Below are 24,099 nucleotides of genomic sequence, written 5' to 3'. Positions count from 1 at the left end.
ACACCAGTTTAATACATGCTGTTAGGATCACCACCAAGTACACTGAAGTGGACTCCAGGGAACAGATACCCATCCCGTGCACATCTGCTTTCTACGGCCCCTCCCTCCTTCGGGAGCTGCAGCTGGGGACACCAGTGGTCCCGGTGTCTCCTACTCCGCCACCACAGGCCTTTGTCTCATTCTTGGGCCCTCCTGCCCTAGCTCCCCAGAGCACCTCCTAGGAAAGCAAGGCCCAGGGTGTAAAACCTGGGAGGCTGTCCCATTTGTGTGATGGTCTTCTCCCCGTCCCCCACCCTCAGGTGAAAGTGATGCGAAGCCTGGACCACCCTAATGTGCTCAAGTTCATCGGTGTTCTGTACAAGGACAAGAAGCTGAATCTGCTGACAGAGTACATTGAGGGGGGCACACTGAAGGACTTTCTGCGCAATGTGGTGAGCACGTGACCCCGTAGTCACGAAGAGCCTTGGTGGGTTATCAGAGGGACACCTATACACCTGTGTATACTGGGAGGGACTGGAAGGTTTCTATGGCACACATGCTGACCTATGGAGTCCATACCATGAGCTGGAGAGGACACCTCTTATGGACATTCTCCTACCCCGCAGGACCCGTTTCCCTGGCAACAGAAGGTCAGGTTTGCCAAAGGCATCTCCTCTGGAATGGTGAGTCCTCCCAAAAGCCTTGCACATGGGTAGAGCGAGGGGCAGGGATTGTGGGCTGCTCTGGAAGCCAGGTGCCCATCTCGTGGGACAGAACATTCAGCTGCTACTTTATTGAGTTTCTTTCAATGCCAAGGGAATTTTGGCCAGCTACTGTCTTTCAGCCAGCAATCCTATTCCCCAAGGATTCCAGATCTTTTTAATGGCAAACAAGGCATGAACAGGGCAAACCATAGCACAAGGGCCCCTGACCTTGCTGTCAAAGAGGTGGCCGGGCGCTGAGGGCCTTGATAAGCACAGTACCTCACTGCATAGGTAATAGGAGGAGGAAGAAACAGGTTCTAGATGAATCTGGAAGAGTGAGTCAGAAGTAGATTAAACTCTATTGACAAAGAGGCCCCAACTTTTAGTAATGACAGCAGCAAAGCCCTGGGAAGAGAGAAGAAGGTGAATGGAGAGTATTATGGGAATGAGTCCAGCAGTCCTCACAAGTGACGAGTCCTAATGGGATGAATGCTTCCACAAGGCAGGCACTGTGCTGAGGGATGGCACACAGGCATGTGTTTATTCCTCCGATAACCTTTGTTTCCAGTTGAGAAGTGGGGTAGAGAGGGTCAGGGCTGGGATCCTGGGCTTGTCCGTGTGGCCCCTACACCTGAAATTTTAGCACTGCTTCTCACATGGGGGCTCACACAGTATCAGTCTGGAACAGTAGGCTGGAGGGCAGTAGGGAGGGACGTGTGTGTGTGTGTGTGTGTGTGTGTGTGTGTGTGTGTGTGTGAGCGAGCTAAGGATTCTAGACTTTACAGATCGTCAGGAAGACCAGGGGGTTGGGACAGAGCTGGGCTATTGCCGAGGTGTTGGGGTCGCATTGAGGAAGCCTTAAGCAGAGAGACTAGGTTAGAGGCCACCCAAACGTTTCAGGTCTGTGTGATTAAAGGTAATGGCAGTGGGGTGGCAGGGTGGAGTCAGCGGAGACTGCTAGGCAGTGAGGGGTGGCTGTAAGGATAGCAGTCAGGTAGCCTCATGGTCCCTAGACTGGTGACGTCACTTACCAAATGAGCAGGTTTGGGAGAGCTGCAGTTGTTGCCTGTGGAGGTTGATCTGTCAGCAGAACTTCCCAGGAATTCTTGGGCAGGAATTTGGGGATGGTCACCTAGTTATCTGAAGGGAAGGGGCAGCTCGAGCTATGGGACAGAAGAGGTCTACAGACAGCAGCGGTGTGTCAGCATATGAAAAGATGGTTTTGTTCTGGGCAGTTGTGACCCACACCTTTTATCCCAGCACTCGGGAGGCAGAGGCAGGCAGATCACTGTGTTTGAGGCCAGCCTGGTCTACCAAGTGAGTTCCAGGACAGTCAGAACTACACAGAGAAACCTTGTCTTGAAAAAAAAACCTTTAAAAAAAAGATGGCTTTGAAAGGGCTGACCCTGAGGAGGCTAGAAGGGAAACTGAAACACACAGAGGGTCTCGGGGGAACGGACACGAGAGGTATAGACAGCCTTTGAGGAGAGGGTTGGCAGGCAGCCAGACCATGTGTTACGGCTATAGGAAGAGCTCTGTGGGCCTGGGAACAGTGAGGCCGTATATACGGGGTTAGGGAAGGGGACAGGGTCACCTTCTACAATGACAGGAGGAAGAGAAAGAAAAAGGCTTCTAAGAGTGACGAGAATGTTTAGCAAAACTAGTTTAGAAACATTTGGACAGGAAGAGGGAGGGGCTACAGTACAGACAGAAGAAGGATGGAGTCTCAGGGGAGGTGAGTCAGGAGGTCACTTCTTCCTCATCACAGACAGGAAAGATCCAAAGTGGCTGAAGCCAGACACTGGAGGAGGAAGGAGCAATGTGTTTGAGGGTGCTCGCTTTAGATTGCCTCAATCTAAGTAAAAAGGATGGGGGCGCTCAGAGGCCAGTAGAGCTGAAGACTAGGGGAATCCTGGGCAGGAGCTGACAGCTTTCTGCTGGTGTTGGGACACAAGCGTGCCTCGGGGGGGGGGGGGGGGGGGGGGGGGAATGGGAAGCTGAACGGGCTGGGCCGGGAGACACTAGAGTGGCTGGGGGCTGGGGGAGGGGAAGCTGGACAGGCGTGGCCTGGGAGAACGGGCACCTCGGCCCCTCTCCAGAGCCAGGGTCTGCGTGGCTCCATGGTTCCTGCTTCTGTTACAGGCGTATTTGCACTCCATGTGCATCATCCACCGCGATCTGAACTCGCACAACTGTCTTATCAAGTTGGTACGTCCCACTGTCCTGGCCTGAGCTGTCTGGAGTCCCTCTAGCTTTAGACCAGACACACCACCTAAGGGCTCTGGTTTCGGGCTTTCTGCTACCTTCAGTACCTTGTGCCCACCCCCATCTTCCGGGAGCTCTCAGGCGCGGGCACGCATGCAGGAACAGTTTACTCCCCCCCCCCCCAGTAGCAGTCCTTGAAATCATTTTATTAAAAAGGATTAGCAGACAGGAGGCCCTGGGCTCAATCCCTTATTCTAATTTAGTGTGTAGGGGTGGGGTGGGGATAGGGGCTGAATTCCTTGTCTGTGTATATGTAGAGCTCCAGCCCATTCCTGGCCTTGCCCCGTAACAGGCCCCTCAAACGGTTGCCGGTCCCATTTTCCAACACTGACACCTGCAGCATCCTGAGCTGCAGTAGCCAGTTGAGGCCAGCATTCCTCCCCAGCCCTCACTCACAGTTTCCAAAGCTGTGTCTCCCGCTGAGTTCCCTCTGAGCCAACCTAAGAGACTCTTAACCCCCTTTCACATGACGACTCCACAACCCCCCACCCCCAGTCTTTTGCCTGACCTTTTCTCTTAACCTGTGCTGGCAACCCCAAGTCCTTTTTTAAGAACAAGACAAAAGCCTGACCCACCTGCGTTGCGCTCACAAGGCTCCCAGAGCGTCACCTGTCCAGGGCTCCTCCCTCCTTAACTTGGAATCTGCTGTGAGCAGATACCAGACTGACAGAAAAAAGCCCCAAAGGCCCAGCCACTGCCCCTCTGTAGAGCTTTCTGGAGTGACCCTCCTTTGCTGTGTAACTTCCCTTCCCTTGTTAGTGGCCCTTCTTGCCTCTGCCCACACCCCAGGGACAGGTTAGAGAATGTTCTCCCAGGTGCTGACCTGGCCCTTATCCTGTCAGGACAAGACTGTGGTGGTAGCAGACTTTGGACTGTCACGTCTTATCGTGGAAGAGAGGAAAAGGCCCCCAGTGGAGAAGGCCACCACCAAGAAACGCACCTTACGAAAGAGTGACCGCAAGAAGCGCTACACTGTGGTGGGAAACCCCTACTGGATGGCCCCTGAGATGCTGAATGGTGAGTTCTGAGTTCCTGGAGGGAAGAGCCAGAGAGAAGACAGGAGCCCTGTCTTAAATTGAGTGCCATCAGCTGGGAAGCCGGTCGTAAGGACAGACCCTTAGAGAAAGGGGATGGGTGATTTAGCCTTGGCAAACCAGGCCTCGTAAATTCCTTCTTTCCAAACTGAGCCGTGGCAGCATGCCATCCTGGGCATCAGGTGAAGTCTGACTAGCGTTTGTCTCAAAGCCTTTTGGTGTTCCAGCTTTAGTCTGCTCTCTCCAGACCAAGAACTGAATTGTGGTGCCCCCTGGTGGATGCCGCCCCACATTCTTGAAAAGCAGTGGGTTGCCAGGCTTCTGCAATGGTTGGAAACAGCCCTTCAGTGGCTTGCCTGTGAGCCTACAGCTGGCTCATGTATGCACACTCGGTATGGACCAGGCTAGCCGTGAACTCAGAGGTCCACCTGCCTCTACCTTCTGCGTGCTGGGATTAAAGGTGTATTCTGCCTCGCCCAGCTGGCCTTGAACTCCCAAGTCCTGGCATCAGAGGTGTTTACCTGGATTCACCTGAACCTGGGTGCAGTTCTTTATGCCATACAGTTGCATCCTGAATAATGTGTGTTACAAAGCAGGCCACCCAGGACTGGAAGGATGATTTCCAAGAGATGGCCCATCTTGGGATGCCTCTGGGGATGTCCTAGCCCTAGTTCTTGGCTGGGGCTTGGCTTGACCCAGTGCAGATCAGGTAAGAGACCTGACAGGCCTGCTTTCCTCTCTCCCCCAAGGCAAGAGCTACGACGAGACGGTGGACGTCTTCTCTTTTGGGATCGTTCTCTGTGAGGTGAGCTCTGGCTCAGAATCCCCAGCAGCCCTGCCTGCCTCGGATCTAGGCTTCTCTCCTAAAAGGGAATAGCTTGCCACAAAATCAGTAGTTAGCTGCAGCATAGCTCAGTATCTCTCAAAGCACTTAGTCAAGTAGACACATTAGAGAGCTTTTGTGACTCCTACAAAGTTATGAATGGGAGAGGAGAGTCAAACGATGGTTAAAATAGTGAAGTGAAAAGTTTTCTACAGAGTTGCTTCGTTCAGTAGATAGCAATAGAGTATCTGTCATCTACAGAAAATTATGCTGATGCCAGTCAAACCCAGCCTCTTACCCTGTAGAGCCTTGACCTGGTACAGGACATGGCTACAAAGGGACATGGGCAGGGTGGGATCAATGGAAGCTTCCAGCTTTCGGGTACTAGTTACCAACATTGCTTCTGCTGCAGGGGGACCTCTTCTAAACCCTCCTCAGTAACCGGATTCCCAGTGCGTGGAGAGGTCTAGATTAGCTGCATGAAGAGGCTGTCCTCTAGCAAGGATTTTTGCTGCTACTGCTTCTCTGTCTCTAAGAGCATCCCCTTCTGCCATGTGTGTGCAGCCTCTGTAGACTGTCATAACCAACTGTCTTCTTGCCTGCAGATCATTGGGCAGGTGTATGCTGATCCTGATTGCCTGCCCCGCACACTGGACTTCGGCCTCAATGTAAAGCTTTTCTGGGAGAAGTTTGTCCCAACAGACTGCCCCCCAGCCTTCTTCCCCCTGGCTGCTATCTGCTGCAAACTGGAGCCTGAGAGCAGGTTGGTGTCTCCTCCTTCCTCCCAGCTCCCAGCCCTAAGGTCCCGAGACGCTTGCTTTCGGTCATCCCAGGCCCTTTTTCTGGCACGAGCAGTGGCAGAAACTTAGAGCTTGAGAGTAAACTGCTAACAGCCGAAGCCCCCTGACAGCTCTGACATGCCACACTGGAGGGAAAAAGAGGTAGCTTAGTTGAAAGTGAGCTGGACAAGATGGAGTCAGACATTAAAAGCAGCTGTTTAAAAAAAATCTGGGCTAGGCATGTGGGTCCGTGATAGAGTGTTTGTCTGGAATGAGTGGGGCCATGGGTTCGGTTCTCACCTCCGGGAGTGGAAAACAAGAGGAAACCACGGGGACTGGTGGTGTGACTGAGGGACAGAAAGGACTTGCCGGACATGTGCCAGCTCCTGGGTTGCACCCTGAGCAAGCACACGTGAACAGATGCTCCACTCACCCGCACACCTTCAAAACACATAAAAATGGTTAATTTTCTATCGTGGGACTCTCATCTCAAAAATTTGCTTATAATTGTTAAAATAGGGGCTGGGGTGTAGGTCAGTAGTGTTGTACTTGGCTAGAATGCGTGAAGCCTTGGGTGTGATCCCTAGCATTGTATAAAATTAGGCATGGTGGTAAACACCTCTGACGCCAGGACTTGGGAGTTAGAGGAAGGGGATCAGTTCAAGGCCAGCTGGGTGAGGTGGCACACACCTTTAATCCCAGCACTCAGAAGGCAGAGGCAGGTGGACCTCTGAGTTCACGGCTAGCCTGGTCCATACCGAGTTCCAAGACAACCAGAGCTACATAGTGAGACCCTGTCTAAAGGGGGAGGGAGTGGGGATATCACTCTGTACAGCACTTGCCTAGACTATCCAGGGCCCTGGGTTCTACCCCAGTACCACATAGGCAGGTGCACACCCCCTACACCTGAAGAGGAGGTACTTAGGGAAGGACCATGGTGCCTGTACATAAAGCATCTAACTTTGAATAATAAAAACAGACTTAGAAGCTGCCTTAGTTAGTTTTCCTTTGCTATGATAAAACACCATGACCACGGGGTGGTGGTAGCACACGCTTTTAATCCCAACACTCGGGGAGGCAGAGGGAGGCAGATCTTTGTGAGGGCGAGGCCAGCCTGGACTACAGAGCGAGATCCAGGAAAGGCACAATGCTACAGAAACCCTGTCTCAAAAAACCAAAAAAACCAAAACAAAAACAACAACAACAAAAAAAACCACCATGACCAAGGCAACTTATAAAAGAACGCATTTAGTTGGGGGTTTGCTTATGGTTTCAGAGGTGAATCCACTGTCATCATGGAGGGGAGTGTGGCGCCAGGCAGGTAGGCATGACACTAGAGCCTTATCTGAGCCACAAGCAGGGTCCAGCTTGGGCTTTTGAAACCTCAAAGCCCAGTGACACACCCGCCCCAACAAGGCCACACCTCCTAATCCTTCCAGAACAGTTCCATCAAACATGGAACAACTACTAACTGTGGTTCCTACTAACTGTGAGCCTGTGTGAGCCATTCCCTCTCCCTGCCACAGGAGCCAAGGATGCGGCTTGGTGATAGCGCTCTTGCCCAACATGGGACAGGTCGTGGGGTCCTCCCATCCCTGCCACATATCCTTTTGGGGAGCCTCACAATCTTTCTGTTGTTTGCAGATTTGTTTTTGAGACAGCATCTCATGTAGTCCAGGCTAGTTCAAATTAGATATATATAATTGAAGATGACCTTGAACTTCTGACCGTCTTCTACCTCCTACATGCTAAGACAATAGGTGTGCACCATTATGGCCAAATTAAAATGCTGAGAATTGAACTCAGGGCTTTGTGGATGATAAGCAATCACCGTACCAAGGGGGCCACATCACCAGCACCCAAATTTTCTTTCTTTCTTTTTTTTTTTTTTTTTTTGTTTTTTGAGACAGGGTTTCTTTGTGTAGCTTTGCGCCTTTCCTGGAACTCACTTGGTAGCCCAGGCTGCCTCGAACTCACAAAGATCCTCCTGGCTCTGCCTCCCAAATGCTGGGATTAAAGGCATGCGCCACCACCGCCCGGCTTAAATTTTCTTTTAATAAGTACAAAAGTCCAATCCTACCTTTGATTGTTGCCTGTACTCTTAAGACAAGAAAGGGCTTCTTTTCTCTGTGCATGTTTTTGCCTTAAGCCAGGACCTCTAGCCTGGCTAGACTTCTCACAGTGAGTGTTACCTTTCATATTTACAGCAAGAGGCTAAGTTGTTTGCCTGAGGTCACAGAACCAGGAAATAGCTGAGACCCAGGCCCGCGTCCTCCCTTCCACGCTCATGTTCTCCCTCTCTCTTCGTCTAGACCGGCATTCTCAAAGCTGGAGGACTCCTTTGAGGCACTGTCTCTGTACCTGGGAGAGCTGGGCATCCCACTGCCAGCGGAGCTGGAAGAACTGGACCACACTGTGAGCATGGAGTACGGCCTGACCCGGGACTCGCCACCCTAGCCCTGGTCCATCCCCCTGCAGGGGGACAGTCCACGGCCAGCATTGCCCCCTCTGCGCCCTGTCCTTGCTAGGAGCAGGACTGTCTAGGCTTCCTGTGGATTGACGGCTTGCTTAGAAGCAGAATAAGCCATCCCTACTACCTCCCCAGGAGGCGTGCGGGTGCAGGGAACGTTCTCCACAGGCGCTGGGGCCTGTTACTGTGTAAATCCGACACTCGCCTGAAAGCTGTGAAGAAGATAAAAGCCTGGATTCTAGACCAGGAGTCTGTTACTAGGAACCACTTGGGACCTTTGTGGCAGTGAGATTCTGGGAGGCTGTAGCTTTACACTAATCAACACGGCCTGGGCCTGCTGGGCAGGATGACAGAATGAACTGGCCGGAGGGCTCTGGAGTCTCTGGTCCAGCGCGGTGCAGGACTCCAAGCGGTAGTGAGTCACAGAACTGGGAGCTTCAAAGCACGTGGAACGACAGTAGTGATTTCTCCTCCCACTCCAGGCCCTGCCCTCTGGAGCAGGTTCTGAAGAGTCTCTTAGTATGTGGTGGAACCCACAGGATCCAGAAAAAAGACTGGTTTCTGCTCACCAGCCCAGGGCCCCCATCAGAGTGTGGGAGTTTCCACTTCAACACCCTGTCTCACCAAGCGGTCCCTCACGCAAGCCCCGAGAAGCTGGGGCTGGAAAGAGAGCGCTCCTGCCCTTTACAAAGCCCCATTCCTGGCTGCTGGGCTCAGTCAAAAGCTCAAGACATTGTCTGATGCTAGATGGGTTCTGGAGGCCAATGTGGTCTGTCTCAGACCCTGGGTCTCAGCAGGGAAAGGGGAGTCCCGTCGGTTCCTTGGCATCCTTGTGGCAGCTACTGCACATCTCTAGCATGTCTGGTCCAGGCAGCAACTTGGGACAGGAATTGTTGGCTGTTGAGTCCCAAAGCTGAGATATGACGAGAGCTCCCTGAGCTGGGCCCTCTTGATTCTACCTCCCTTGTTGCTGGTCCAGCTCTTACTTCCTGAGCCACACTCCGGGGCCACGGGCATTGGAACCCCTCAGGGCACCTTCCACCCCTGGCTGCCATGTGTCCAGGGACTCTCCAGCTCACCAAGGTTCGCCATCTCCTAAGTGGGAGCTCACACCGTATTTAACAACTTGGGATTGGGTTTGGTTATAAATACAATGTGTGGTGGGTTGTTCCGGTGGGGGGATCGGGAGAGTGATTGCTGTTCCTAGCCTTTATCTGTTGGGTGAGATGTGAACTATTGTATATAGACAAGATGAATTGTGGGGTGGGCAGTCAGCTCTGGCCACCTGCCTTGCTGTGTAGACTGCACCTGGGTGTGGAGTTTGCCAACTTGCTGTGGGGGATCCTGAACTCCCGGCATGGGTCAGCTTCCTGTGACTGGCTACGCTTGAGCTGTCCCGGCAAGTGTGGGAGTGGCGGGCCTGCTGGGCCATGAATCAGACTAAATAAATTAAGCAGTTAACATAGTGATGAGACCGAGAGTGGAAAAATAACTTAGGGCCTGACTTAAAGAAGCATGGAGGAGTTGGAGAGATTAAGCCGTTAACCGCAATTACTGCTCTTGCAGAGGACCAAGGTTCCCAGCATCCCCATGATGGCATATAACCATCTATAACTCCAGTTCCAGGGGTATTCAGCATCGCTTACGTCTGTGGGCTCCTGCACACATGTAGTACACATATATACTCTCAGGCACATACATTCACATCACATTTTGTTTAGAATTTTTTTAAAAAAACACGGTCGTCTGTCTACCGTGAGGCCCAAGCCACGTAAGTCCTCACATCAGGGAGTTCTCCGTCTCCAGTCTAATCCCCTTCCCTAGACGGCAAACCTTCAGAGGTCATGCACAGCCACTCGATGCAGCCCCCTCTGTGGAGCAGGTCGATAACCTTATTTTAGCCCCACAAAGCTATTAGGCCTGGCTCTCAGCTGCTGACCTGGTCCTCAGGGGCCTTCTGCTTCCAAAGCTTCTACACCAGACTACTGGGCCAAGTGATTCCACTGTTTGGTGAGGTCCTGGGCACAAAAACAAACCTACAACTTGTGCCCAGTGTGGCAGTCTGTTTATAAACCTGCACTTGAGATACAGAGGCTGGAAGATCACCGTGAATTCAAGGCCAGCCTAGTCTTCTTAGCATCGGGCCAGCTAGGGCAACAGCCAGAAATTTTTCTATAAACCTAAAGATAATTTCTCCTAAGCATCATGTGGTTGAAAATTTCTGATTAAGAGTGGAATCTAGCTGGGCAGTGGTGGCGCAATCCTTTAATCCCAGCATTCCGGAGGCAGAGGCAGGTGGGTCTCTGTGAGTTCCAGGCTAGCCTGGGCTACCAAGTGAGTTCCAGGAAAGGCACAAAGCTACACAGAGAAACCCTGTCTCGAGGGAAAAAAAAAAAAAAAGAGTGGAATCTAGCCCCTAGTAAACAACTGATGACCTGAGGTTCCCATTGCTGAAAACATTTAGAGCAATGTCTGAGCATGGGCAAGGTCACCCTGGCTGGATATACCTAGAACTTAACCCGTTACTGAGGTCCACCGCTAAAACTTGAAGACGCCCCACACACTACTCAGCCCTTCCCAGCTCAGTGGCTTCCCTCCTAACCCTAGGAACAACCTGCAAGAACCATCCTCAGCCCCAGGCAGCCCATCTACCTGTTTCTCCTTCGGCTGCCTGCATGGGATTGCCAATTGCCCTTGTTTCTAGTCCCCAACAAAAGCTGTTGGGAGAGTTCATCCTAACTCCTCTACCTTGGAAAGAACACTAAAGGAGAGAAGATTTAAGGGATCAATTTGTAGTTTCAACCTTAAGATATTCATGGTGACCTTGACAAGGGGGGGGGGGAATGGATGGGGAGGCTGCAGTTTGTAGCAGTTCAGCTCTTACTACCTCCCAGTGACTGGGCCACTGTGTTCCGAGAAGGCATAGGTATGGACAGGTACTGGGGGAGCATTCCCAGCACCACAAAAATGTGGCAAGCAGAGTTGTGTTTTGTGTTTATATAAGTCAAATGCAGAGCAATTTCCCACAGTTAATACACAGGTGTCAGAATGAGGTATATAAAACATACACACAGAGAAGTACTTTCATAGAAAAGTAGGAAGTAGTACTGTTCTCTTTCCCATAGTCACTTCCACCATGGGAACCCTGAGGTCTAGGCCCCCTCAACAGCTGGCTCCAGGCAGCAGCGTGGGGAAGGGAGTGGACCCCACCCACCCTCTCTGTGTTGGGCAGTAGAGAGCGCCTGGCTGGGGACACTGCTAAGGCCAGGAGGCTGGGGACTCCCGGCCATCCAGAAGTTGCTTTGATCTTGGGCAAGACGCTTTCCCTCTCTGGAGACCCTGAAGGTCCTTCCCAGCGCTTGCTTCAGTGATTGTTTTGTGCACGTTGCAAGCCCAGCCCTGTGGAAGGCACTGGCCTGGAGGCCATCGGGCTGCTGTGAGCCCCTCTGCCTTTGTTACCGGGCCTCTGGTCTTACTCTGGTCTGACTGTGTGATTCCCATGGGTGGGCTGGCTATTCTCTTATCAGCACAAAATGGAGAGGTTCCTATCCACCCCTGAAGAGACCATCTGAAGACCCAAGTCTGAGGCTGAAGACAGAAGGGGGCCCTTCTCCTGTGTCTTCCTAAGCGGAATGTTTAGTGCAATTCTGCCCTTTCTTTACAAAACAGGAAGAGTCCCTTGGGCCCAGGCCTGGCCCACAGTTATCAAGGCACATCACTGCCAGCAAGCTGGGGCACAGCCAGTAGCCCCCATCTAGAATCCACTTGCAGCCCAAAGTTCTGACTGTTGTATAAATTCATTTCTGGTTCTCAGAAGTCAGAAGGGACCTCCTATCCCAAATACTATATATATATATATTGTTTTTAATGCTGCCTCATGCATGACCTGTTTGACCTTAACTATGAATAACAGTATACGCCACTCAAGTTCCTGGGTGACAAATGGGAAGGCAGAGGATGAGGCCACCTTAGGTGTACAGCACCTTCGGTGTCTCCCTGGTTCAGGCAAGGTGGAAGCCCTTAGGTGCCACAGCGCCACCGTGGCCACTGTGCCGGTCACCATCCACAGGCAAACCCTGCTCCAAGGGATAGAAAAGAGCACTGAGGAGCCCTACCCAGCCTCCTCACACTCACCCATAATGCCACTTGCTTCTGCTTGTGTCATGAGGAGTCGCATCTCCCGCTCAAAAGAAAAATGGGATAGGGTTTCAACCACAACACAAAAGGTAGCTCCTCCCAGCTGCAGGAGGGTAGCCTGTCCTGTACCGGTGTCTGCAGGGGCACCTGCCCACCGAAGGGGCTCAGGCCCCAGGGGTGCCAGCCTGGCCCACAAGGAGGGTGCTGCCCTCCTGAGGGTCAGCAGGAGTCTGGTTGCTGTGTACAATGATGGTCTTTTCGTCCGTCGTCTCACAGGTAGGGTTGGTGAAGGCGGACAGCGGCAGGGTGATTCGCTGCATCTCCCTCTCACACACTCGCTGCTCGCGTTGCTCTTTCAGGTCCTTCCCCCTGTCAGGAAGAGAAAACACTCAGGGTGTGCTTCCATCATGGCTTTGCTCAATTAACTTCCCAAAGCTGGAGCAGGAGCTCGCCCTGGTGACGAATCACCTGACCAAGCCCGGACTAACGCCAACCCAGGCCCAAGACATGAGCCAGCCATCGTCCAGGCTGCCTTACACTCCACAAGGCATCCATCGCTGCTGGCTCTTGTCTCTGTTCCCCACTGTAGGGTGGGGATGGCTGCTATATGAGATCCAATGAGGACGGTGTAGAAGAAAGGAACAGAGAGCAAGGTGGAGCTTTGTTTTCAGCCCAGGGATCCCAGAGACCCAAAGAACGACCCCAGCTTCATCCCTAACCAAAGGAATTGTCCAGAAAGTGGACCAGACCATCCTGCTATAAGCCTGCCTTCTTGGGCTGGTGAGATGGCTCAGCCTGTAAAGGCACCTACCACCAAGCCTGGTGACCTGAGTTCAAAGGTGAACCCATCTCACAAGCTGCCCTCTGACCTCTACACCTGCAGCAGCAGGCAGGCACCCTCTTCACCACGAAACAAGTTTTTGATTTAAAGAATGCCTTCTCATCCTATAGTCCTGGAAAGTGGGAGCCCAGGCTGGAAACGAACCATTCCCAACCCATGCAGAGGCAGAAAGGGTCAGGGCTGCATAGAACAAAGGAAAACAATGAAATGTTTTCAAACTTCTCAAATTTGTCAATGCCTTTGATTTCTCCTGATGCTCAGTGACCCATCCGAGCCATAGTGCTGCTCTGCTTATATAGACTACTCACTCTATGCCCAGGAAGTATGTATGTATGTATGTATGTATGTGTGTGTGTATGTATGTACATATGAATCATCTCACTTCATTCTCTGTTCAGCCCGAAAATTTAGTTCTTGTTCATTTTATAAACAAAGAAATGGTCCAGAGCATTTACAGGATGCTCTGAGGATGCAGGATAGGCTCTAACAAGTTTATTGTGCTCTGGCTGCTGTTAAGAGAAGTTGTGACCCAGAGTCAGCCCCTAAGGCAGACACGGTGGTACAGGGATTCAAACTTGGGTTTTTGTTTTTTTTTTTTTGTTTTTGTTTTTCCAAGATAGGGTTTCTCTATATAGCCCTGGCTATCCTAGAACTTGCTCTGTAGACAGGCTGGCCTCAAATTCAGAGATCCTCCTGCCTCTGCCTTTTGAGTGCTGGGACTAAAAGCCTGTGCCACTACTGCCCAGCTTCAAACTTAGGTCTTCTAACTACACATGTACGATGCTTCCCAATGGATCCCTACCCTGCCCCCCAACATACACACACACACACACACACACACACACAATGTCCAATAGACTGCATGAACCAGTCAGAACCAGTCCAGAACCCAAAGGCAGATCCTTTGAAACCAATATCCTTGGCTCAGCTGCCAGGAAAACCCTGTCAGAGGGAGATAGGATTAAAACAACACAGGACGCTGGAGTAGAGGCCAGAGAATGCAATGGAGGGAGTGATCTTCAAACGAAACCACCACAAATCTCAATAAACCCAAGAGTGGGACGGCCCCCGGAGGGACTGCAGGAGTGGGAGGATGAGGAAGTCAGCACAGGTCCCCTCCGTCTGCTCAAGAATAACACACTGGGGCTGGAGAGATGGCTCAGAAGTTAAGAGCACTTCCAGAGGTCCTGAGTTTAATTCCCAGCAACCACATGGTGGCTCACGACCATCTGTAATGAGATCTGGTGCCCTCTTCTGGCCTGCAGACAGAACACTATATACATAAAAAAAAAAATAAAAAAAAAAAAAAAAAAAAAAAGAATAACACACTGGTGTTCACTGACAGTTGCAACAACAAGGCCCAGGGCCAGGTGAAGGGCTTCAGCAGGCCCTGCAATGTGGTGCTGGAGAATGTGAGGTAGATGGGGACCCCAAGAGCAACAAGGGCAAGATGTCATCCCAGCCAGTCAACAAGGCCAGTACATCTCCAAGGTGGTCCTGCCCAATGTATGCTGTGAAACCCACTCATCACAGCAAGGAGAGCAGGGGCCTCTTCCCTCCACGAGAACCTGCTCCCTGCCCTGCCCAGACCTCCCCTCCAACTGAAACAAAACACAGGAGCCTGGTTCAGATCTCAGGGACATAGCTATGACCAGCTGTGGTCTGCATTCATCACGTGATGGACAATGATAAGAGCTGGAGAATGGAGTTCTGGAAGTCAAATGCACAGGAACTTCGGGCTCTCTTTCAATTAGCCAGCTCTCTTGACTCCTGAGTAGCCTCGCTCCAGTCAACCTGTTTAATGCTTGGCAAAACAGCTCTGTGCCTGGGTTTCTTCATCTGCCTCGATCATGTGAAAGAATGTTAACACTAGTGCGGCTGCTGCATGAACTCCCGGGTTATGATCATTTGCCCTGACTCACGGGGCAACATGGCCTTCATCTCCCTCAAAGACCTCTCCTAGTACCTAGCCAAGACAAGAACTCACCTGACTTAGTTGATACCCTCCTCTCTGGGTCTTAAGTTCACCATCGTGAGATAAGAAGTTGGGGCATGATAATCTCCAGAGCCCTGGATATTCTGTCAGAGTCCCCTACCTGAGATATGATCTGATCCCAAATGTAAGGTCACAGTAGGTTCATCCTCCTATGGTCCCTGGGGGACAAGGGGCAACCAAGTTCCTCAACATGGAAACCCAGGCCTAGCCCATTTCCCCCCCCCCCCCAACCTTTCCTTGTTCGTTGTTTTTTTGAGAAAGGGTTTTTCTGTGTCACAGCCCTAGCTGTCCTGGAACTCACTTTGTAGACCAGGCTGGCCTTGAACTCACAGAGATCATCCTTCTTCTGCCCCATCCCCAAACACTGGGATGAAAGGCGTGCGTCACTAAGCCCAGCACCCATTCTCGCATTAGCATCTGTACTGGGTATCAATTCCCACAGCAGAAAACCTCCCAGAGCACCCACAGGCAAAAAAAAAAAAACAGATCCACGATTCATGGAGAGGGTCGTCTAGAATAACCATCCCTCCCTCATACCCTGAGTCACCCATCAGCTGTGGTTGGCTGCCCTAGGGAAGGAAACACCTATCTGCACAATAAAAAGCCCTGCTCTTCAAGACTGCTCACGTACAGAAACATTTGGAAGGTCTGGGTTTAATTTTAGTAAAGGATCCTCCTCCCTGAGCTAGCAGTGATTCACAAAAATGAAACATTCAAGTATCTTTTGCCAGAGGCTAAAATTCAAAGTCTACAAGAAGGCTGGAGGAAGAAGGCAACCAGGAACCCATGACTTCTGGAATACCTGACCAAGGTACCGGGAGTGTCCTGTCACCCAGGAAGAGAAGCACTACTACATCTTTGATGGATGCCACACACTTTACACATGCGCTGTCCATTTCCTACATGAAGAAGCCTTGCTGGCCTCAGCTCCCTCCTTCATGAAGGAAGCGTGTGTCTGTAACCTGCTGAGCAGCTGATAACTGTCAGGCCTCATCACACACAAGCCTAGAGGGGTAAAATCAATTTCTATTAATGGGGAGACAGGGCTGGAAGAGCAACCAAGGGTAAAGGAAGCAGACACTGTGACTAGTCTGGATTGGCTTCATCCATTTAGGGGCCTGGAAGCATGCCTGACCCCACGTGCCTGCTGTGAGTCCTGCCTGGGAATCCTGGAGATGAAGTGGCTGATGCTGCCAGGCCTGCTAAACTGACCATTAGTCGGCCCAGCACCCTCTCACTGCCGTGGGGGTGGGGGAAAGTCGGGCGGTTGTCGGGCAGCCAAGACAGAACAAAGGCTTATTCACCAATTCGGCTCCTCTCCCAAGGGGGTGAAATGGTGTTGACTTACCGTTTCCCTCCCTTTTTATCAGCATAAGAGCTCCCTGCAGAGCTGAGACAGCCCTCAGCAGGGTCAGGGAGCTGCCCGTCCAGGGCCTGGCTGTACCTCGTGGCCTAAGTTACTAACTAGGACAAAGACCCAGCCAAACTAGTTCCCTTCTACCCCCACCCTGAAGCCCTTCCTCCCAGGAGGACGCCTGATGACCGCCCACCCTTCCCGACTCTGGGAAGCTCCCTCCATCAGCCAAACCCCAGGTCCTGTGGAATTACCCCGACTGCTCTGGGGTCAGACATGCAAGCTGGGCTGGCCAGAGAGAAGAGATGGGAGGAAGCAGAGCTACTGCCTCTGGCTCCTAACCCCAAGGTTATGGAAACCATGGAGACCTCTTCAGGGCAGTGCAGGTTTCTTCAATGACTACTCAGGAGCCGTGCTGTGCCACCCTGCTGCTCTGGGCGACTTTCCCAAGGTGGCTGTCGTACAGACCTACAACAGTATACCCAAAGCACACCAATTCCATCCTCGTGAGACCTAAGTGCCATCTAGTATCATCTCAGACCTGAAAAGGCCGAGAAGGGGGTCGACGAGGGAGAGAAGTGTTAAGCCGAGAGCAGAGCTAGGATTTAAACCAAGCAATGTGTCCTCTTTTGTCCTCTAAAGAAGTATGGGGCTGGGAGGGTCAGCAGAGCTCACTCCCTGGTGAGTACATCGAGGCCCAGACAAGGTAAATAATGTGCTGTGTGCGGACCCACAAGTGGAGGGAATTCCAGAACAAGATCTTATTTCTTTTGCTTTCTAACTCTATCATGTTTTGAGAAGTTTCTCTTTTTCCTGCTGCCCCGAGTAACTGAAATTTAGATGAAGCTCCCCGGCTTTGACAGACTTTCTGGAGAAGACTGACAGTCTTTAGATATATCTTCCTGTCCAGCCAGACATGGTGGCTCATGCTTCATACCTGTAATCCTAGCCCTCAGGGAAGTTGAGGCATGAAGACCAAGAATTCCTGGCCATGGCTGAAGAGATGGCTCAGCAGTAAAGAGCATTTGCTGCTCTTTCAGGGGACCCAGGTTTGATTCCCAGCAACCACATGGCAGCTCACAACCCTCCAGGTATGCACATGATGCACAGACATACATGCAGGCAAAACACGCACACACATGAATAAGAGAGCGAGTTCCTAGCCAGCCTGGGCTACAGAGTGAGAACCTATCTCAAAACAGAACAAGAAACACACACACAACAACAGCAACACATGGTCTAGTCTGGGCACCTGGGACATGGTACTTTAACTCTCGTAGGCCTCGGCTCCTCATTAGGAAGAGCCTTGGGCAAGATCAGAGAAAGGGCCTGGCTTACCAAGAAAGCATGACACAAAGAGCTGTTATTGAGATTGGTGTCTGATTACTGTGCTGCTGCTTACATACCATACTTTTGGGTGGCTGGATGAATGGGGAGCAAGATCCCCATTTAACAGGCAAGATGCCCACCAAGCAAAAGCTGCCTGAAATGGCATTCACCTTCCAGTTCCTGCCCTGACATCTGTCCCCTAATGGTGGGGAGAGGGTGGCTCGGAGCTTGTTTCTAACCCACATGTGGTTTCCTGTTGAACAGGTTGTTCTCAGAGCATGTTTGCTAAGGAAAGGGGTGGTCCGAGGTTAGTGACAGTCTGGTGACTGCCTTCCCCAAGTTTACAGGAAAGTAATCTCAAGGTCACATGGCAGTCCCATGACAGCCTACAAGAGAGGAACGAAAAGAAAAAAAAAGACCTGGTTTCTACACTGGGCACCAGCTGAGCTTAGAATTAAGAGCAGTTACTTTGAGCACCTGGAAGGTCTGGGAACTGTCACATATTGGATGACAGCCAAATGCTGCCAGAGGCTGAGGAAGAGACGAGTATTTCAGGGCTCGAGGCAGCATGGTTGGGTCAGTGGCTTGTACAGGCAAAGCAACTACTCTTTTTTTTTTTTTTTTTTTCACCTTTTAAATGAACAAGCAGGTGTCCCTGGACCCGCATGTCAACAGTCTTTCTGTGGACCACAGCCTCGGTCTTGGGGGTCAGGATGCTCCCTTGGGCCCATGAGAACCTCTCTGCTCTCTGACTCGTGGACAATCAGAGAAACCAGTAAAACCATCTGCTCAAGCAAATGGAAGCCCTGGGATTCAAACCCACACAGTCAACGGTGTCCTTCTCGAAACATCAGAGCTGCAGTCCTCATCTCTAACTCCCGACTCATGAGTAAACTGAGACCCAGAAAAGGTGAATAACTCGGCAAGTACCCACATTTTGAAGATAAGCGCAACGAGGCTATTTATGAACCCTGTGTGCCATGCATGCACTACGCTAAGCTGTCACACACATTTGCCCCACAGGAATGCTTTGGACTAGTAACCAGAAGCAGCCTGCCCAGTCACACAGATGGCAGTTTGTTCCACCATATTCTGGATGTGTAACCACAGGCAAGGCACCTAGCCTTGAGTTTCTAGCCTCGAGTTTCCTCATCTGAAAACTGGGAAGGATAGCATTTGTCTCATAAGAGTGCCGGTGAGGATAATCTCAGCCCTCATGGGGAGGAAGCAGGAGGATTAAAAATTCAAGGAGCCAGGCTTGGTGTCTTTAAGCCTAGCACTCTGGAGGCAAAGGCAGGCACTTCTCAGTGAATCAAGGCCAGACTGATCTACCTAGAGAGATCCATGCCAGCCAGAGCTACATAGTGAGACCCTGTCTCCCAAAAACAAAACAAAACAAAAAACAACCACCACCAACAACAACAACAACGAAGAACTCAAGATCGGTTTTTGCCATATAATGAATTCAAGGCCAGCCTGAACTACGTGAGACCCTGTCTCAAAACAAAAAAGTGAAGCTGGGGCATGCCAAGTGTTTGAAGCAGCAGAAGCAGGGGGCACCCGTGGTTGCTGTGGTAACTATACCACACTTCCCCTTTCGATCTGCAATCCGGCTGAATCCGGGCCTCTACGAACACCCTGGGGTTATAAAATAATGGCTGAGAGGGACTTCAACACGGCTCAGCTAAGGGCTCTCGCTCCTGGACAAGGCAACCCCCTGTATCATTTCCCTTACAGGAAGGCTTCTTGGGTCCTTGGGGCTAGAAGTCCAATACCTGATTTTGTCCAACAGCCAGTCCTGTAACAGTGCTTTTGACTCTTAGAGCCACACCCCACGGATTATGAGAGGCCTGCCCCACAGGGCTTCTCCGGAGCCCTTTCAAAATAAGCATGCCTCCTCCTGCGGTCCCGCTGCAGGTCTGTCCCTGCTTCCCAAATAGCCTCTTGTACTTTCATATGGGGTAAGGAATAGCAAATGGATTATTCTCTTGTAACATATTTTTTTCCTCTTCCTACCCTAAAGAACATCCCACTGAGGAAATGTAAGCCCCAACTGTGAGACTGCAAGACCAGGGGCTAGGAACCTTTTCCAGTAGCAGAATGTCTTGTTGTGACCCATGGTCTCACTCTGTAACCCAGATCGGCCTACAAACAGAGACAATTCACCTTCTGCCTACTGAGATTAAAGACCATGTCTTAGGACTGGAGAGAGATGGTTCAGCAGTTAAGAGCCCTGGCTGTTCTTCCAGAGGACCAGGGGTTCAATTCCCAGCACCCACGAGGTAGCTCACTGTGTACTGGAGTTGGTAGCAACTCCAACTCCAGTAAATTCAAGTCCACTTCTGGACTCCCTAGGTACCAAGTGCTCATGAGGTACACAGCCAGTCTGGGTTACAGATAGAGACCTTGCAGGGGAGGGGTATCAGTATCCAAATCCTTACCCTAGCTGTCTGAGATCACCTGGTAGTGACTAAAACCAAATCTCTACTCTTTTTTTTTTTTTGGGTTTTCGAGACAGGGTTTCTCTGTGTAGCTTTGCGCCTTTCCTGGAGCTCACTTGGTAGCCCAGGCTGGCCTCGAACTCACAGAGATCCGCCTGGCTCTGCCTCCCGAGTGCTGGGATTAAAGGCGTGCGCCACCACCGCCCGGCCCAAATCTCTACTCTTGAGCTGGTTTTTCTTCCTTCAATACCTTACTTCCTTTTGGAAGCCACCAAGAAATTGACCTGATATTGTGTCTCTTCCTTAGCCCTATTCCAAGAGAGCCAGGAAGAGAAACTACTCACCTCTTGTAAGTGTAGCCCAGGATGATGCCAACTCCAATGGCAATGATGATCACCATCATAGTAATGCCCAGCACATAGCCTGTGGGGGACAGGACACAGGGGTCCTATTAGCCACTCTCCAGACAATCAGCAAACGACATCATCTGATGAATTCCAACAAAGGCAGTGGATCGGGGAGGGGGCAACCATACCCAGAGTTCCCAGGTCCTTCTTCTCCTTGGAGTTCATCCGCACACGCTGACTGATCCCAATCACTGGCTGTACCTCTGCTGCCTCGCTCCTGGCCGGCAGGACATTAGCAGGAGGGAACACCTGTGCCTCTTCTTCATCTGGGGCGTCAGATTTCTCTTCCGGCTGTGATGTAGAAGCTGCTGGTGCTTGGGAAGTGGTGTCTGGAGGTGAGGTGAGAAAACGCTCTCATCAGAGCCTACCCAGAGTGCATTCTATTGCTGAACTTGACCTGAGTGTTGGGGGCATTAGAGAAGGGGGTCCACCCTAAAATGATCCCCTAGACTGAAATCAAACCCTGTCCCAGGCCAGGAGTGGTGGTGAACACCGAATTGACGAACTCGAGAGGCAGGGGCAGGAGGATCTCTGAGTCCCAGGCCAGCCAGGGTTGCAGTCAGCCCCAGTCTCAAAAACAGAAAGGAAAAAACAACTCCCCTGCCTGCCCCAGGGGCAAGATCAGACCTGAAAGGGATGGGATGGGATGCAAGGCAAATGTGAGGAAAGCATCTTATGGAACAGCCTCTCCTGCCTCCCACTTTGCCTCTTCAAGACCTTTCTATCTTCCAACACCTAGCTGGATCTGCCAGAGGATTTCTCCCGAGGGTTCCCCGTTTTCAGGAGACAGTCCACACTGAGCTCGAGATTCATGCCAATCACAGTGTTAAATGCTTGACCTTGATCGCTTCATTTAATCCTAGAGAACTGTCTTAGTTATCTGAAGTCTAAAAGCTTTGGATACAAATCTGGACACCCCCACGGCCTCTGACAGGTCTCCCAACTTCTGGGTGACTCAGTTCTTTCACACTGCTTCTTCCCGGGGGTTGTGAGCACGGAACCCGGCTCACAGCAGACGGTACACACAGCAAAGGCCAGCGGGGCGCTGGGCTTTAGAAGCAAGCTGCCTCCCACCGTTGTTTACAAGTGCTCGCGGAGGATGAGCTCACTCCGAATGCCGCGGCGGCCAATGGGCTTTGGGCTCCGCGGCCTGGAGATAGCTCTGACCAATCGGACGGCGCGAGGACGGAACGGGGCGGGACGGGCGTCGAGCGGCCGCACGTGCACGGCGGGTGGAACCGCGGCTGCTAAGCGCCCGGGGCTGGCGTCTCCTCCCCGGGGTCCAGGGTGGTTACCTGGACAGCGCACGTCCTCGCAAGGCCGCTTCTCGGGGACGCCGCTCTCGCTGCTGATGTAGCACCAGGGCCCACGCGGGTCCCGGTCCGGGTTCCGGCAGTAGTTGTGGTTGCCAGGGCCTGAGGCGGAGAGGAGAGACGTCAAGGGCCGCGCCCTCCAACCCCGCCCGCCACCCCCGGGGCGGACACTCACTGGGCTCGGTGGGCGACTCGCGGCCGCCTTGCACGGCCAACCAGTTGAGGCAGCGGAGGCCCGGCGCGGGCGAGGGCTGGTCCTCCCGGTACAGGTGGCCGTTGTCCCAGAAGCAGCCTGCGAGGAAGAGGAACCGCCCGGGACCCTGAGTGCGGCTCTCTGGCGGGGGGCAAAGCCCCGTGGACCTCAGAGTGACAGTGGAGAGTCGTGGCATGCCCCTAGCGGCGTCTGATCCACAGACAACACTCAGAGGTTTAGCTTTTTTTTTTTTTTTAAGCCTGCACAAGTGCAAGGTTAACACTCTTGGACTTGGGACCACTATGGAGGTGCAGGAAGCCTGGCTAAGGTCGGTCTGTGGAGATGGCGAGTTTGGTTCTGGGCAGTCAGACCTGGAAGTCATCCCAGTGTTGAGAAGTCAATGTTACATAAACTTGATGTTCCCTTGCCACGGATACGGCCACCTTCTGCTAGTTTAACAGACACCACCAGCTCCCCCGTGAATGCCACAAAAGCCTTTGATTTAGTGATTCCAGACCCAGCTGAGGGAATCTGCCCCATCTCTTCGGCTCCCACTCCTCTCAGCGGAGAGCCACAGGAGGAAGTTGGAGAGGGGAGGAGGTCTGTGCGCCAGCCACAGCAAGCCAAGGGACTTGAAAAGGGCAGGACTCCGGGGATAGAGGAGCTAACTCCCCAGCTCCATCCACTCACGGTCAGGGAAAGGGAAAGAGAAAGTGACTACTTGTCTTTGTTCTTAATGGCAAAGATGGAGCTGCAAGCCTCTAGCAAGGAAGGAGAAAGGGGAGAGGAAAAGCTTTCGTAGGATCACAAGAAAACAGCCAAAAGCTTTCCTTCCCTTTCAGCCCTGCCGCGTTCGGGAAACCCGGGGCTCTACCCGTTCTGCTCCATTAAGTTGCTGCAGAAAGAAAGAAAGAAATGTAATCTCACCTCCAGATCCATAGGCTCCTGCCAGAAGCATGTTGCTGAGAAGAAATGCATGTACCCAAGGCAGCAGCATCCTCGCCTCTCCCGGCTTGCAGGTGACTGAACAGCCAGTGTCCAAATGGGGTCTCCTTGGTCGGGGTTCTGCCTCCTCGTTCCCAGCCTTGCAGTCAGACCGGCCCTTGTTGTGCTCTTGTGGTAAACAGCCTCTCTTTAGAACTGGGAGCTTCCCAGCCAGCTTGCTGCAGCCGAGGTGTTTTTCAGCTGAAAGGCGCCCCCTGGGTCCTAAGCCTCCTAGACCATACCAGATCACTAACCCTGAGCCAAGAGAGGAACCCAGCCAAGTCAAGAGTGGCAGAGAGGTTCAGCCTCTGCTTAGCAGCAGATCCGTTTGAGACCTGCGCGACCGACCGCATCCCCAGAGCTTTGCTTCTCTTCTTTTTCCATCTGTGAGTACAGAGTCATCGCGTCAGAAGGCATCGCGGAGCGGGGTGGATTCGGAGCGCCGAGGCACACACTGCATAGTAGTAAAAGATGATGCTGGCTACAAAAGCAGGAGGCGTTTAAAACCACGTAGGCAGCACCAATCAGGAGAATATCTGCCTGGAAGCAACTCTATACCCATTTGTATATATTTCAGTTGTACTTTGCCAGGGTCAGGTCAGTCACATTCCTTTTCTCACATTTGAGGTTTGGGATAGCCATATATAGTAGGAATGCAGAAAGGGTATCTTTAGTTGAAAATACATGTTATACAAGCATTGGATTTGCTAGCAATATTGTAAAGTCTGCCCTTTCTATCAGCCCGGAAGCTAAGTAACATGTCTCCCCGCACCAGTCCGTGGGAGATCCAGTTGCAGTAATTTGTACCTGTCATTAAGCCACATCCACGTAACTTGGGGCTTTTGGAGTTAGGAAAGGGCCCTCTTTCTACTTGGCTGGCAGATGAAGTGCCCAAGCAGCTCCAGTAAACTGAGAGATAGAGCGGAGTGATTTGCCAAGACTACCTTGTGACTCAGGCAGAGCCCAGAATAGAAATGGGAGATTCTGTTTTGATCTTGCCACAATAATGGAGGGAGGGGGAAATAACACCACTAAATAAGTTTTGTAGAC

General features: G+C 51.9%; 2 protein-coding genes across 6 annotated transcripts in view; one reads left to right on the top strand and one right to left on the bottom strand.

Moving 5' to 3' along the window:
* Positions 1-9,519, top strand: part of Limk2 (LIM domain kinase 2) — a 68,212-nt gene extending 58,693 nt beyond the window's left edge. For all 5 annotated transcript variants that reach the window (XM_006972916.4, XM_076547023.1, XM_042285741.2 and 2 more), the window contains 7 exons: positions 300-431; positions 606-662; positions 2,826-2,891; positions 3,791-3,965; positions 4,732-4,787; positions 5,411-5,568; positions 7,897-9,519. In XM_006972916.4, the coding sequence (XP_006972978.2) occupies positions 300-431; positions 606-662; positions 2,826-2,891; positions 3,791-3,965; positions 4,732-4,787; positions 5,411-5,568; positions 7,897-8,041 (789 nt within the window). In that variant the 3' untranslated portion in view covers positions 8,042-9,519. The remainder of the gene's footprint in view (positions 1-299; positions 432-605; positions 663-2,825; positions 2,892-3,790; positions 3,966-4,731; positions 4,788-5,410; positions 5,569-7,896) is intronic.
* A 1,517-nt stretch (positions 9,520-11,036) lies between these two features.
* On the bottom strand, positions 11,037-23,125 carry Pik3ip1 (phosphoinositide-3-kinase interacting protein 1). The gene is made up of 6 exons (XM_006972914.4): positions 22,993-23,125; positions 22,048-22,164; positions 21,855-21,974; positions 20,688-20,888; positions 20,497-20,575; positions 11,037-12,560 (listed from the first exon to the last, which is right to left on the bottom strand). Exons 1-6 carry the CDS (start codon positions 23,060-23,062, stop codon positions 12,356-12,358), a joined length of 792 nt encoding a protein of 263 aa, XP_006972976.1. The 5' UTR covers positions 23,063-23,125; the 3' UTR covers positions 11,037-12,355.
* Positions 23,126-24,099: the final 974 nt, after the last annotated feature.

This window comes from Peromyscus maniculatus, chromosome 10, assembly GCF_049852395.1.
Source record: "Peromyscus maniculatus bairdii isolate BWxNUB_F1_BW_parent chromosome 10, HU_Pman_BW_mat_3.1, whole genome shotgun sequence".
In the NCBI taxonomy this organism is placed as follows: domain Eukaryota; kingdom Metazoa; phylum Chordata; class Mammalia; order Rodentia; family Cricetidae; genus Peromyscus; species Peromyscus maniculatus.
This window is presented reverse-complemented; position numbering and strand designations above follow the sequence as displayed.